This window comes from Pterocles gutturalis, unplaced genomic scaffold (genome assembly GCF_000699245.1).
Source record: "Pterocles gutturalis isolate BGI_N339 unplaced genomic scaffold, ASM69924v1 scaffold8126, whole genome shotgun sequence".
NCBI lineage: Eukaryota > Metazoa > Chordata > Aves > Pterocliformes > Pteroclidae > Pterocles > Pterocles gutturalis.
In genome coordinates this window covers 1-15,642 of record NW_010105384.1, presented here as the reverse complement: position 1 = coordinate 15,642, position 15,642 = coordinate 1, and the positions used below count along the sequence as shown (strand labels likewise).

The 15,642-nt window shown below is 35.5% G+C and overlaps 1 protein-coding gene across 1 annotated transcript in view; it reads right to left on the bottom strand.

Moving 5' to 3' along the window:
• FAM184A (family with sequence similarity 184, member A) overlaps nt 1-12,870 on the bottom strand; it is a gene marked incomplete at its 5' end in the record, with an annotated part of 33,625 nt that extends 20,755 nt beyond the window's left edge. Inside the window, 3 exons of the mRNA XM_010087368.1 lie at nt 10,359-10,505; nt 10,703-10,828; nt 12,709-12,870. Of these exons, the coding sequence (XP_010085670.1) occupies nt 10,359-10,505; nt 10,703-10,828; nt 12,709-12,870 (435 nt within the window). The remainder of the gene's footprint in view (nt 1-10,358; nt 10,506-10,702; nt 10,829-12,708) is intronic.
• Between the last annotated feature and the right edge of the window lie 2,772 nt (nt 12,871-15,642).

Genomic DNA, 15,642 nt, shown 5'->3' with positions numbered 1-15,642 from the left:
CTCAGACCAAAAAGTAAAGTTGAACTTACACATTTGACATTCCTACATGTTCTAAAAAGACACAGAGCAATGTTGAATATATAGTAAACACAGCTTATTGATTTTTAACAAAACTTGGAATACGCAAGTACTTTATAAATCTGGAAGCCTGAATATCATATCACTATTCAAAAGCATTTAATTATATTATATTATTATATATTATTAACAGCTAGATAAACACCATTCCTGTAAAAAAAATTTGAAAAGATGATTTAAGAGTCAATCAAGAAAGACTTCAAGTGTGAAAATAAGATGATTTTCAGTCAACATAACAATGGAGTAAAGCACTGCTACAGAAAACCTGATTTCTTGCTTTGACAATATTACAATCTTGAGCAGTAAATGCTACTATACAGAAATTATACTTACGAGGACTTTTAAATTATATTCTATTTATTATCACATAAGAATTTTGTCAAAAAATGTGTTCTTATACAATATCACTGAAGGATATTTTAGAAGATTAAAACCAACTCACTAATAAATCTCAAAAAATGCAAGTGGTGATACATCACTGAAATCAAACAGGGATTCACTAGGATTAATACTAAACCTGACCACAATTTATTATTTTCATCATTTATTACAGTAAATAAATTTCATAAAATACATAGTAAATGAGAATTATATAGGCTAGGCGATTGTTGCGGGGGCTGATTCCAGCAAAACGTGTTAAGAATATAACCAGATGCAGCTCTATACTGAAACATATGTCAGGACACATTCAGAATGGAGAACTCCAAAATAAATCTAGTTGAAATATTATTAAGAAATATTATTAAGAAATTCCATAAAAATTCAAAACATTCTCATCATTACTTCCATAGCAATGTCCATGATGTGGGGAAAAAAAATCAATGAGAATCAAGAAGAATGCAGGCATAATTACTACTTCGTTTATTTCCATGATGGGGAAAAGTGATGAGAAAAACACCAGGTTGGAATTCAAGATTATTCATTTGTGGTTTTATGTGACATGAGAAACCCTTGCTCAATTCTCCTTGGAATCAGGCTTCACAGATACAGGATGTATAAATGAATCGGTTTGTTTCTTAGAATTACAGGAACTTCTTAAAGCACAGATTTACTTGATACATATGTATTAGCTGTCCTGCTTTTACTTGATTTTGTTGTCTTGTTTTTCAGCATAAGTATTATCTTCTCCACCCTAAGTACATGCACAGCTAAGCCTCAGATGGAACCAAGAGAACTTCCTAATGACCAGAAGAACAGCAAAGAGGTTGCTGCATCTTTAGAACGCACTGATCGTTGCAGGCCACACAGCAGGACTGAAAGACCTTTCATGCAAGACATGGGGAAAGATTTGTATCCCCACCTCTATTTCAACATCTCTTCTAAAAGAGCTGAGGTTTCAATTTAGTTGGGACAATTTGTGTTGTAGTAAAGCACAGATTTAGCGATTTGAAACTATCCAAGCTCTGGTTTTGCTTACTTTAATGAACAGTTGCTGGTGTTTCACCAGGGCTATACTAGTGATCAAACAAGGGTAATTTTCCTCAAGAAGGGAATGTACTGCACCAGCGACATTTTCACATTTTCATTCAGTTATATTGTTTCCTGAAGGACATTAGCTTACTGTATGCATGGAAGCTCTCTCATTTCATTGTTTCTCTTGGCTAAAAATTACTTTCAGCGAGACTACAGAGGCTTGACACTGAATTTCAGCATCAGTCTTCATGTCACCCAAAGATCAGTTATGTAACACTTTTTGTCACAGATATTTCCATATCAAATTTCGTCAAGATCTGACTTTGGTATACAGTTTACTGATTTTTCAACATACTGTTGGCAACATAAATTAGTGTGTAATACTCAAAATCCTAACAGGGCAAGATACAACTTTATCTGTTGTATCAAAGCAGATCTAGATTGCTACGCAGTCTTTGCCTCATTTTAAGAATGACTTCCAATAGATACTGCTGAAGAAGAATAGATACTTTCTGAAGAAGAAAACCTGCGTGCATCCATCAGATGTTAGTAAAAGAAACTAGTTTCTGAGATGCCTGCTGAAGATGCTGAAGGGACCTTTGGCATAAGTCCATTTAATCCAGCTAATTAAAAAAAACAAGCCCAGAACTCTCCCTCTAGATACTTCTTTGGTTTGAAGAGAAGGACTGATTTGTCAGCAGATGCAGTCTCTAGCTGCCTGGTGCTTATGTGACAGATGACTCTGCAGAGATTTGGAAAGCAGCTGTTTCCTACTACAATGTTTCATACTTGGCTTGAGGTTTGTGACATGCTAGGAGTGGAAGAGTTGCAAAGTTCACCCTGACTGATAAGAAAAATCAGCATTTAGAGCCCCTTCTCTTTCCTCTTCCTCTCTGTCAAAACCCAACAGTTTTCTACTGAGAAAAATGAAGTGTATGTAAGGTATTCTGAAATATAGAACTGTCTCTGGGATCTAATTGGTCCTCCTGGTTTTGTAGCAACCCTGAGTGAAGAAAGATGCTGTGTCCAAACTACCAAAAGGTGATAATTATCCTCTTGCTTTAAGAAGATGGAGCTCTTCTCTTTTCCAGTTGTAGGATTCTATCAAAATGCTAGGTGAAATGCCTGACATATTTTAACATGTTTGGATTTTGGACTATATGCTTTTAACCTGACAAACTGCAGGTTCAATGATCAAGGTAAAAAAAAAGTTTTGAGTAGACAGAAACATTTGAATCTACTGATAATTTTTGAAGTTTTAGGAATGGTACTAGAGCTTCATTTAATTTTACTTATTTTTCATAATGCTTTCAGGATTTTAAAGATGATATATGCATCTTAGCTAGCCCTACCTGAAGCACAGATATCTGTCAATGAGTGCCCTTAATCTAGAATTTTATTCATCTGCTAAATTCTCCAACCAATTTTGCCCTGCCTAATAAGTTATCTTACATTCCTCCCAGAGTCCACTGTTTTCACTGGTTTTGAACCTATGCAAAAGCTACTTGAGCAGATATTTTCTGGAGCAAACAGGCTACAGGTAATGTTTTAAAACTAGACTCTTGACAGAGTCTTTAGCTTACATTTAGAGAAAAAATATATACAGATAGGATTAACATTTGATTTGAAGAACGGTATTACTGTTGGATTTGGCTTAGATTTCTATTTACCAGTTTTGGAAGCGCAAACTTAACTCCAAATATTAAACTAAACTCTTTTCTGCCTTGTGCATCATTAATCATGTACTGTAATAAGAATTTAATGTTCTTTTCATTTATTGACAGGTAGAATTAAAAAGTCTTTCAGGCTTCTCCAGATTTACCAACTCAAACACTGCCAAAGAAAAACCGGTAATATTAAATTCCAATTAAAAGTTTATGATCAGATACACAAGTTTCTTTGAATATGAAGATATCATAATTTCAAACATTAGCGTAGATGTATTTTTAAATTTAATTAAACACACCATGAAAGAGAAAAATTAAATGAAGAAACCAGGAGATAGATGAAAAAGAAGTCCAGTAACACATTTATTCCTAAACAGAGCAACAAAGCTAACATTTGTCAGTATTCCTACTGTATCCCACTGAAAATACTTTGAAAACTCTGATTTGTTCTGTTGCTTTTGTTTGTCTGTTATTGCTGGGTAGATCTTAATTGCAAATGGTCTTTAATGAATTTCCTCTGTTACATTCAGATCTTTTAAACAAAGAGTAAAATAATGAAGAGAGTGCAGTGTGGGCTGAATGGGCTCCCTGTAACTAAAAGCTTAGAAAAAGAGATAGTACAGCTGGATCTTAGGCATTTGTTTTCACGTTCAAGCTTCAGACACAACTACAATGACCAATCTGGATATAATAAATGCTCCAACCAATCTTCAGGATCACATCTCTGCATAGAACAGGGAGCTCAAGACAAGGGAGATTTGTTATTAAAAAGTACAGACAGTCATGAAACAGGTGGGAAGCACCCTCAACAGATGGCCCTCTGAAGGCTGCAGTGGCTCTGGGTTATGTGATTATTCACATGATCACGTTCAATAGTTTTTGATTTGCTTAAAGCATAGGTTTCTCACTCAGAATACGGAGTACTGATTCTTCTAATCAGTGGTGAGTGGCAGGATGTTTATAGATACTGCATCTCCGCAGAAACTCCCAAAGCTCCCACGATTCTCCATCAGTCCCACAGGAGTTGCAGTAGAGGCCCAATAAGACCACAGTTTCGAGATCTGTAATCTATTCGGAAAATTTCCAAGAGCTGCAGAAAGTGGTGCCCCTTTGGAAAAACCACAAATATCTACAGATGAAAGATAAGGCATAAAACCTTACCTTGACCTGCATTCCAGGTTTCCTCTGTTCTTTGTTCTCACCTTGGTATGATTTTTCTTTTCATTCTTTCAGATGTCAGTATTTTAGATTTTTAAGTGCTTTTAAAATCTTGCCCAAAATCCCTTACCATCCACTAGATGTCATAGTAGCCTTACTAGTATTACTGAATATAAGAAAGACCAAAGAGAATTAGGGGGGAGTTGCTTGAAATTTACCTCCTCTCTGTTTCTGACAGACAAGCCTTTACACTGTGTGTTCAGGATGATATCAAGTGAAAGGAAGCAGACTAAAGTGATCCTGTGATGAAAGTTATCTCCCTTCTTTCAGGAAGCAGACACACCATATATGCAAAGTTTTCTCTTGTAGAAATTTCCAGCATCCCTTCAAAAGCAAATTTTCTAAAGCAAGGATTACCCAGGCTGTGGAACAGGCCAGTCATCCTTGTGCTGGGAGAAAGAGAGTGGTGTTTCCCAATTTTGCTAAGGTGGATGCACATCAGCTCTGCAGTAAGCACCTCCACACAGGCAAATAATAACTGAGCAATAACTGCTCTCTGGTAGAAGACTGGTCAATGGGCATAGACTGATGTGCACAGCCCTGTGACTTCGCTACCACATTCCACTTCATGAACAAGAGTATACTTAGGTGGCCAGGGTTTTAAGATTGAAATTTTCTGAAAACTACAATTTAAATGTCTACATCAGAAGGAAGTATTTGCATTTTGATATATTTTTTGATAGTTTAAAAAGGAACACACCACCATAGAAACAAACTCTAAATAGGAAACTTCCACTTTTTTTTTTTTCAAAAAAAGGAGAGAATCTTTGCAGCAGGAAAAATAAAAACCAGCTACCAAATCATATGTAGCATACTTTTGTCCATTCTCACTGTACTACATCTAACATTTCCATTAACAGAAGGTGTATCTTCCTGTGTGAAAAGTTGACAAAGACAGAAAGAAGAATGTAACACTAATGCTTGGTCATGTAATAGTATGAAGGTACATTAGAATGGAAAAAAACACTGACAAAAACATTTATTTAACTGGAACACATCTTACTGAAAAATAAGGAAGATGGGAGAATCAATATTTGCTGAAATACAGAAAAGCCCATCCAGAATCAAAATACTTCATTCAGCTTACAGAAAGAATATTTATTGCAAGAAGAAATAGATAAGAATAATACAGGTCTGTACAGAACCTGGATGTTTCAGTGCTCAGAATTGAAGGCTGCGCAACACCGAGAGGCAGAAGAGAGAACACACTCATGCTTTAAAACAGAAAATTTCTGCTATTTCATCCATGGCTGAAGCCTTCTCAGCAGTAAAATGTTTTTAAGAAAAGCGTTAAAAGTCCATTACACAGCTAAGAGAAATGGAAAAGAGCTAGCACATGTGAATTCACTACATATTTCATGAAGAAATTCTCATGTGGATTGCTGTAGAAGTACTTAGTACAATTTACAGGAAAAAAAAAAGTAGAAGCACTTTATATGTCTTCTAGAACCACTTCTCATATCAGATAAGAGCTACACACCTGGTCTCTAGACACTGATCTGGTTAACATACCAACCACATTTAACTGTAGATGGTAAATGATGCTTTGCAACCAGCAAGAATGTATTTAAGCACTTAATCAGCTGAACAGCATTTTTCTCTCAAGATAATTATTTAACTCATAACAAAGCCATACTGTTTGAATAACAATAATCCTACGTACATTTTATGAGGGACCACTTAGCATTACTGGTATAGAAGTAAAAATATTACCTTGCTTTACGCAAGAGCTAGATCTCACCTATCAAATATGCAACAACTAGTAGAAGGCAGAAATTTGTAAGTTAGTAAAACATAATTTTAAATAACCCCAGCTTAGTGCTTTTTTAATTCCATTTTTTTAATTGTTGCCATTTATACCTCTCCATTCAGTTTTTCTGGCACCAGTCAGCAGTATTCCAAGATGGGCATACTCTTATGTTGTATTTTTCTACAGCTTAAGTAACTGTACTGTGTTACTTGTTTCCATTAATTTAAGTCTGTTTTTTCAACACTTTGGCTACATAACCATTCCTATATTTCTTTGTAGCTTGTTTTTAAATCAAGTCTGAAATACACTGATACATATTAGAAAATTATGTATCCATAGGAGTGAAAGTATATGACAAACTTATGAAGCAACACAGTGTTTTCCATATTAAAAAAACCATGTTATTATCACTATTTTGCACTGGACATGAGGACATGACACTTATAAACTTGCCAACAATAATACTTTAGTCATTTAAATTTAAATTACATCTATGAAATATACATGATCTCACTTTCATCTAGAAATAATTTCTTAATTTTCCCCCCCCCCCCCCCAAAAAAAATAATTCATGTTCATTACATCTTTCTGGGATGCCTTATACTGCGACATACTGATGACCATTTAATTTCTGCATTCAACCTTTCTGAACAGCATTTATACATCTAAATGGTGATGCTCTAGACACTTTCTTAACATAAAGAGCACACGTAACCACATTTTATGCCAAGTTAGGAGTTTACAAATGATTTAGCAGAGACCTCACTCTTGTCTTATTTTGATAAATCATTGTATAGTGCTGCTGGTATAGACCAGATCAATGCTTCAGCTATAGAAATCGGAAACGCAGAAAAAGGAGTTGGATCTCTGCTATCTTCCTAATTCTTACACAGATTGCATGCCTTTCAAATGGGTTTTTAATGCATCTTCCCACTAATGAAGACTGGGGCTGGGTATAACAAATTCACAACTTTACACCCCTACTGCAGTATCTCTGGCTGTTCTAGGTCAGTGTCATTGAAAGAAGATAGGTATGAACAGTATCCTTTTGATGAACTGAAATTTGAATTCTTCCCAATGCTGTTTACTTTTTTTAGTGTGTGTGTGCATATATATACCTGTAAGAACAGAAGAATCTCGCTGTGAACCCTCAGGGTAAAGATGTTTATTGCACATTTACAGATTGCTGAGCACAGAAAAGCTTATCACAGTAGTTCCTGTAGTGTCAAACTGGGCCCAACGCAGTTTTCACTCAGAATATCATCATTCTAGATTAATACAACCAAAGTCTATAATAATCTTTGAAACAGATACCACAAATCTTCTATTCTCTTCCATAATGAAAATACTATCTTTTTTCTTCTGTGATGAAACGACTAAATATGTAGATGAGGGGAAAGCAGTGCATGTTTGTGACCTCAGCTTCAGTGTTATTTTTAATATCCTTATATGAGATTGTATCACAATGTAGATGGGAGGGCTACCAGATGGATAAGAACTGGCAGGATTATCAGGCTGAAAGGGCAGCGCTTAATGGTTCGCTCTCGCTGAAAGCTTGCTGCAAGTAGGCATCTCTTCCAGTACCTATTAATTTTAGTATTTTTATCAATAATCTGAAGGAGAGAGACAGTACCCTCACTGAGTTTGTGGATCACAACAAACTGGGAGGAGTAGAAGGTGGAGTGCAGCACAGTGGAATCGTGTCCACAATACATTAAAAGGCAGAACTACCATCCAGAGGGACCTATGTAGGTTATAGCTATGGGTTGATAGGAACCTGACAAAATTCAACAAGGACAAATGCACAGTCCCTTACATGGGGATGGACTAAAGCCCTGTCCTCCTTCACAGTGGGTTAACAGGTCTGCTTCACATAACCTAGTTAATGGTAGGCTAAACACGAATCAGCAGTGTGGCCTGGCAGCAATGAATGCCAGCAGCATACTGGGCTGTAGCAACAAGTAGTTCAAGGGAAGGGATCAGTCCCTTTGACTTGGAAATTGCTGCACATCACCTGGAGGGCACATTCTGTCTCCTCCAGTTATTCAGCTTTGGTTGCCAGTGTACAAGACAAACGTCGAGAACTTGAACACGTTTGGTGGAGAGCTATCACCAAGATGGCTGGGATTAGAGCATATATGCTGCTGAAGGAACTATGTTCAGTCTAAAGAGAATAAAGCTTTGTTGGACCTAATAGCTTTCCAGTACCTTTGAAGTGGTTACAAAGAAGGTGGACCCAGCCTCGCTACAGCAGCGCATAACAGGATAATGAGAGACAATGATCATAAACTGAAACAGAGGAGGTTCTGTCTAAATACAAACAAGAAATGCACTACAAGGATAATTAAGCACTAAAAGAGATTATGCAGAGAGGCTGTGGAATCTTCATCCTTGGAGTTTATTCAAGACCTGACTGGACAAAGCCCTAAGGAACCTGGTTCAAACTCAGTGTTGACAGATTTGAGCAGATGACCTCCTGAGGTCTCTTCCACCCTAAGTAAATCTATGATTCAGCACAGTGCAACTCTCAGAGGCCACCCTTTGTTGCCTGCAATCAGGAGAAACTTACTACAAACCCATTTCTTTAGGAGTGAGGTTACCCATCTTGAATGCTATGGTCTGGAATTCTCTCCCCTCCAGGTGTAATGGATAAAATTCAGACTCTTACAGAGAGAAAGCTTAATTCCCTGCCACCACCAACAACGTTTTTATGAAATTCCTATCCATCTCAAACACTGGTATGGAAAAGTAACAGCTGGATAAAAAAAAAAAGAGTGAGACTCCCATGGTTTATTTTCTCAGTAGTTCTCTGAATACACATGCTGTTATGAAATGGTGCAGCTCTTTGGTACAGTAAAAGGAATGAAGAAAAAAACCCCACCCAACCAAATGCATCTGTGTTTCCTATGTCTGCAAATTCTCTAGTAAAATTCTCATTATTACAGTTAGCTTCCAAATTTCTGATTCCAAAATTTCTTCCATATGCAGAAAAAAATTATTCACTTGTGACATACCAGTTTTCCATTCTGAAAATGTAGGTTAGATTTATTATGGTATTTTTAAAAGGCAGAGATGTAAAATATTTTAAAAGTATGTTAAAATTACGGAAAGTTTAACATATCCCTTTCAAATTGTACTTTCCTAGAAAAAAATGCTCTTTATAGGTAGAAGTAAAGAGAGTAAATGAAGCTTGGGTAAAGGCAGTAAGTGAAACTTAAAATCAGAAGAGTCCAAGTATTATTACATTCATGTTGTAAAAAGTAACAGACCAAGAAATTTGAAAACCTCCAGGTTTTATGAGCCTAAGCCACAAGATTTTACAAGCTTAAATTTCCTTGTCAGCAAAATACATTATGTGTTCCTATAAGAAGCTGTATAACCAAGTGCATGTTCAGTATTAGACTTTTCAAATTAGGTAGCAAATTAAAAGCTGTCCCAGGATAACCCTGAAATTGCAGTCATTTAATGAGTTCTGAAATCTGTTTCTCTTACTTTAGAACATATCTGTTCATTATCAGCTATTCTTTCAAACTGTAATCAATAAAACCAGTTCTATAGCATTTATGGTTTGGAAAAAGTACAAAGTGAGTATTTTCTGTGAATTACCTAACGTAACCGAGTTTATAAGTGTGAGTGTATTTAGAAAAAAAAAATCCCAAAATAATGCTCAAAATCACTTAAGACATATCTATAATAAGTGTGTCGTAGAAACTGAGGAACATTTTGTCTTTACAGGGACTTGTACAGTGTCATTATGTAAAGTTAAGGGATACCTCCAAGTCCAAACAACTAGCATTAGTAAATATTCACAAAGGAATAGGTGAGCAGACAGACAATAAAAAAAAAAATCTTCTAGCGAAAAAGTGAGACTGTCAACACCCTCCCATTCCCCCCAGAAAAACCTGTGAAAAGTTTTATTCCCATTTAGCATATAGAAGAACATTCATATAATTTTATTACTCAAAATATATGATATATGATATATTACCCCCCCAGAAAAACCTGTGAAAAGTTTTATTCCCATTTAGCATATAGAAGAACATTCATATAATTTTAAGATATCTTCATATATTACTCAAAAAGCTTGATAATGTTTAGGTTTAAAAAGCATTATGCTAACAAACTTCATTTCAAAGACAGATATCGCAACCAATTTCATGTACTTAACTGGTAATAAACCACCAGCAACTAAATTGTAATGGCCTTCCAATTCTCAAAGAGACCATAGTTACCTGGTCTAAAAGATCTTCAACTTTTTTTTGCCATCCATCCCTTGCTGCATTTTTTTCACGTTCTTTCAGCTGCAACAGCTGAGTCATGGCTGCCTTCTTATCCTCTTCATGCTGAAGCCTCAGCTCTTCACGAAGCTTATTACATTCCTGTCTAAAAGCGAAGGTCAAATAACTAAAATACAGTGGACCTTGTGCAAGAAGTGAAAAAAGAATTAAGAACTCAGTAAGAACTGGAAAAGCCTAGATAATAACAAAACCATTGTTTCACATTTTATTTGCTATGACATTTGTATGTAATAGATACTTCATTTCGTATTTAAAGAATAAAAGAAAAAAATTAATACTTGCCGAAGATTTTCTGTCCATTTTATTTCCAAGTCACGAGCCATTCTGTCAACTTTGAACTTTTCCTCTTCTCTCATGGCAACAATCATTGCCTCGTGCTGCTGTCTCTCCTGATCTAGTTCTCCCTGCAAACACAAACTTCACAATAGAGACTGATCATTTTTTAAAAAGTATTCCAAATCTTAAATGAATGCATTTAAAACAAAAATGTCAGTTACAATTGGCTTATAAAACTTGAACTATAACTTTTTCAGTGTGTAATTCCTAATTACAAACAATTAACGCCTATACATGCTGCTATTTCTTACTTGTGGAACAAGATTCTGTGTTCCTATAAAAAGCTACAAAAAGGAATTTTCCAGTATTTCATTCTGAAAGTAAACTTTCCAAATACTGTTACATTGAATGGCAGAATAATTTATGTTAGAAAGAACCTCAAAAGTTTATCAAGTCCTGTTCAGGGCAGGACTAACTTCAGAAATAGAGCAGGTTGCTTAGCTTCTTGTCAAGCATGTTTTGGACTTTTTAATTTTTTTTTTAAAATCAGCAAATATTCATTATCTTCATTTCAAAGCTTGTGCTATCTGGATTTGATACAAAGTTCACACATCTTTTTTCTGTTTTTTGACTGGACTAATCTGGTAGAAACAGGCTTTCAGTCTGAACCCAGGAAAAGTTTTAGAATTCATATAAATTTCTGCTCAAATTTTACCATACTAGAAAAGTATTAGGTACTATCTAGAATTCATACTTACATGAATATTTTTCAGCAGTGCTTGCTTCATTCATGAGAAGCAAACATGGCTGTTAAATTTTAAATTAAGACTTTTTAAAGTGAGCATTTTTCTGTACATTTTGTTAATTTATATATTTTAAAATGTTAAGATAAATGTTATTGCCAGTAACTTACTATATGTGAACATTTAAATGTTATAATAATTGAAGAGAGAAGAATGCAGTGAAGTTATAAAAAAATACAGAGGGAGTTATAAACTTTAACTGGGTGCACATCTAATGACTATAGCTGAAACATTTTAAAAAAAATTATACCAATATCCTGTTCTAGGCTGTTTTTTTTAACAAAATAACCCCAGTATGAAAACAGATTCAGGGATTTTTTTTTTTTTTAATATATGCTGCTGTACTTCAAATATTGTGATGATCTTGTAAATGTACATTGTTTACTGAGGAAAGAAAAGGGAAAGGTTATACTTAGTATTAAAGTTAATGAGGTATTGACAGATTAACTGACAGTTCCAGTTCCATCTAAGCCAACTAAAATAGCAACATATTTGTACATAGACACATTAATTGCTTCAGCTGTATAAAGGTGTCACATTTTCAGGATAATAGTCTGCTGTCTTTCAGGATATCATAGCATATATCTTTAAACCATTCTCAAGCATCTTCTGAAATTCTCAGTTTGAGCCTGAAATTAAGACTGTGGCCATTATTTGAGGAAAACATGGCATATTGGATGGGGACCAAGCAAAGCAGAAAAAAAAAAAAAAAAAAAAGGTTTCAATGAATTGTAGAGCTAGTAAGCTCTGGATCTTATTTTGCACCAAGACACGAAACCATCTGGAATAGCACTGGTGTGACACATCTCCTTTACGTTCTCATAAAATTCTGTTAAGCCTCTAAAAAATCCCACCCTGGTTTTATTTTGTACGGACGTATTTTGGCAGCAACAATTTAAATCAACCATAGAAAGATGTGCTTGCAGCAATACCCATTAAATACTAAATGTTCTTTTGAAAACAAACAAAAAACCGTCCCAAAAAACAACCAACTAACCAAACAAAAAAAAACCCCAAACCAATCCATCCTAGTTTTCCACTTTTTTTTTCCACCCTGCTTGAAATTAAGAGAAATCTCTTTTAATGAAGCCATATGAAGCTCCTTCAATAATGTGTACACTGTAATACTTCTTACCTCTTTAAAAACAAGACCAAAATCACTGTGACTGTACTTTGCATGACTTAGTCTCCAACATTATCATTACCTCAACACTATACAGTGAATCTGTGGTCTCTCGCAGTCTTGCTCTAGTTAATTCTAGTTCTTTCTGGAGTATTTCTTGAGCTTCTTGAAGACTGGAGATATGCCCTTCTGCAGTACCAAGGCCTTGTTCACTTTTTCGTACTAGGTCTTGCAGACGACACACCTATGACATTAAAAAAGATAATTTACATAATCATTGTTAATGGCAGTCAAGTAATACTGGTTTCATTTTCTTCCAGTGATTTCTCATTCAAGCCTAGACATGCAATTTTTATTTGCATAGCCTGTTCTCCTTTAATATCACTTAATGTTTCTGCGTTAAAAAGCGAATTCCTGTAATATTATAAAATCAAACAAAGATTCAATTAAAGGATTTTTACAAGAAAAAAAATTCAACCTCTGTTGCAAGCTTTTTGCAAGGAAAAAGGTTACCTAAAAGTTCTGAAATTACCTGTGATTTTACTGTGCGAAAGCATGTTTTATGCAAATAAAAACAACGAGAACTATTTCAATATATATAAACTCCAATCTAATGGATAAATGAACCTGTGCTAGGGTATACGTTTCTTCTAACAGATAAATTAGCTAGTGCTAGAATATATATTTCACTGCCTTCAGACTGCTACCTGTCCATAAATTAGCACATTTGAAGCTCAGTCTAAAATCAGGAGAGTATAACATTATTATTTCCGTAACTGCGATGTAACAATACACTTTTCTTCACTTGTTTGTGCTCCCCATCTGTAAAATTATGATACTTTGCTTCAAGTAAGAATATTGGAGATTGAACATTGTTCACCAGTTTCAGGAAAGGAAAAATATGTAAGCTGGAAAAACAGAATAATGGGAGTCAAGGGGGACCGAAGAACAGCAGCTAATGGGAAATGAAGTTTTTGCATAAGTAATAGTCTATACCATTGCTTTTGTGCGTTTGTTCATTCACAAAGGGACAAACGTCTCAAGAAAAGACTAGTCTTTGGTTTGCACGTATGAACGAGTAACTACAACTATCCTTTCTATTTGTTAGCATAATTATGTGCAAGTACTGTTAGCAACATACAAATACTCCCCCGCCCTCAGCACCCCCCTGCTACCCCCGAACTCTCTCCCTCTGTAGGTAACTCACGGAGTGTTTAAAAAGAGAGACTGCTTTCCTTTCAGCAAGGAATCCCAAGTTTCTATGGTATGACAGAGAAAAACTAATGTAATCTTGAGCACTTGTCTCTGTGCTCCTTTGCATCATATGTGAACAACTAGTAATTCTCTACAAACCACTATTACCTGAAAGAGAATCTCTATATGAAAAACTGCCCATAAAACTGTATTGATATCCTCGAAGTGCACCACTGTCTATGGATCTGGCAGTAGCACACCACTTGTATGAAACACAAACAGCACTCCTGTAGATCTAAAAGGTACAAAGCCATGATGCAAGAATGCCACTCACAGGGCTTAGGCTTATTCTACTAATGACAAAGCAATGCTGGAAGCTGTTTAAAAAGATCCTTAAGTAATATAATCAGAAATCATTTGCACAGAGATGACCAGTCCTTAGACTACTCTGTCAAGTGACACAGCGTCTTTTTGGAAGGTCTTGGCTGGTCTACAGTGAAAGGAAGGAAATCTATAGAGTAAACAGCCAGCCTTACCCTGAGATACATGTGAAAAAAGTTAGTGTCTTCACCTAACCAGAACTCTCCAAAAAAAAAATCTCTGGTAAGTATTTAAGAGTATACTGTTCTTAAATAGCTGGGTACTAGGAACGAGCCTAATGAGGCTTGAATCTTCCTCATCCTTTAGCTAAGATAATTGCTATCAAAATGTCTGTCAAAAAGAGAATGGCATAGGTTCAAAACGAGCTTTCTCAGCAGGGAAGCTAGAACTAAGCAAACATCCGCAGAAAGTAATAAATATATGCCGACTGTTAAATTAAGTCTGTAACTTTAACAAACAAAAAGGAAGCAGCAGTAAAGATGTAAGAGCTAAGATGTGCCAGCCATTTCACAGGGAAGTTTCTTCCAGGTCAGTGAAGACATTGAGAAACTCTGTTGTCAATAGAGATCTAAGAGTATACTGCGGTTGCAAGTAAAGTACTTGTCTCATGTACTTAAGATAATCATAGCAATATAAAATAAAACATGTCGCCTCTGTAACTACATGGAGTGGATTTACAGACCACACCAAACTTATTGCCTGTACGCTTTCTCTCATTCTTTCAATACGCAAAATACACCGTATTACATTTATCCTGGCATAAGAACATATAGAAGTTAAATTACTAAACAGCAGCTGGCCCAAATTCCCTATTTCAGTTTCTGTTAGAGTTATCTGTTCCTTAGCTATGCCTGTGTTTCTTAATTCAGTGTGCTGATTAATTTTCCAAGCCTGAACTTGATAGTAGTTGGATAATGAAAACTCATTCTTAAAACATTTGAAGTTATTTCCTTCAAAGAAGGAGCAAGTTTATTACTCATGAATCCAAGAGAAGCTGATAAAGAGGAACTAAATTAAAACCAACAATAGTGCTCTCTTCAGACCTAATCCAGCAACAAAGAAAGTTAACATACAGCAGAGAAGTTAAAGCTAAAAAGAAATAACAAAACTTTCTGTAATTTTGAAAGGAAAAAAAACCCCATGTATGATTTTGTTAACATATGTAACAAAAACATCACATTTTCATTAATTTGAATGTGAGTAAGCATATTGTTGGAAGAGAGCATGAGCAGTTCCACCTTCAATTTACACCTTCTCCAAGGTCTGAAGTACCAGCAAAAGCACAACTATCAGAAGGATGTACAGTCTTCTGTTTAACAGGTACTCACAACTGACTGATTGGCAGTGCTGTGAGCTCTAAAGATGGTTGGTTCAATTCCTCTGGCAGTATATATTGTCTGGGGTATACACACACACACCCCCCCACACACACACACACACA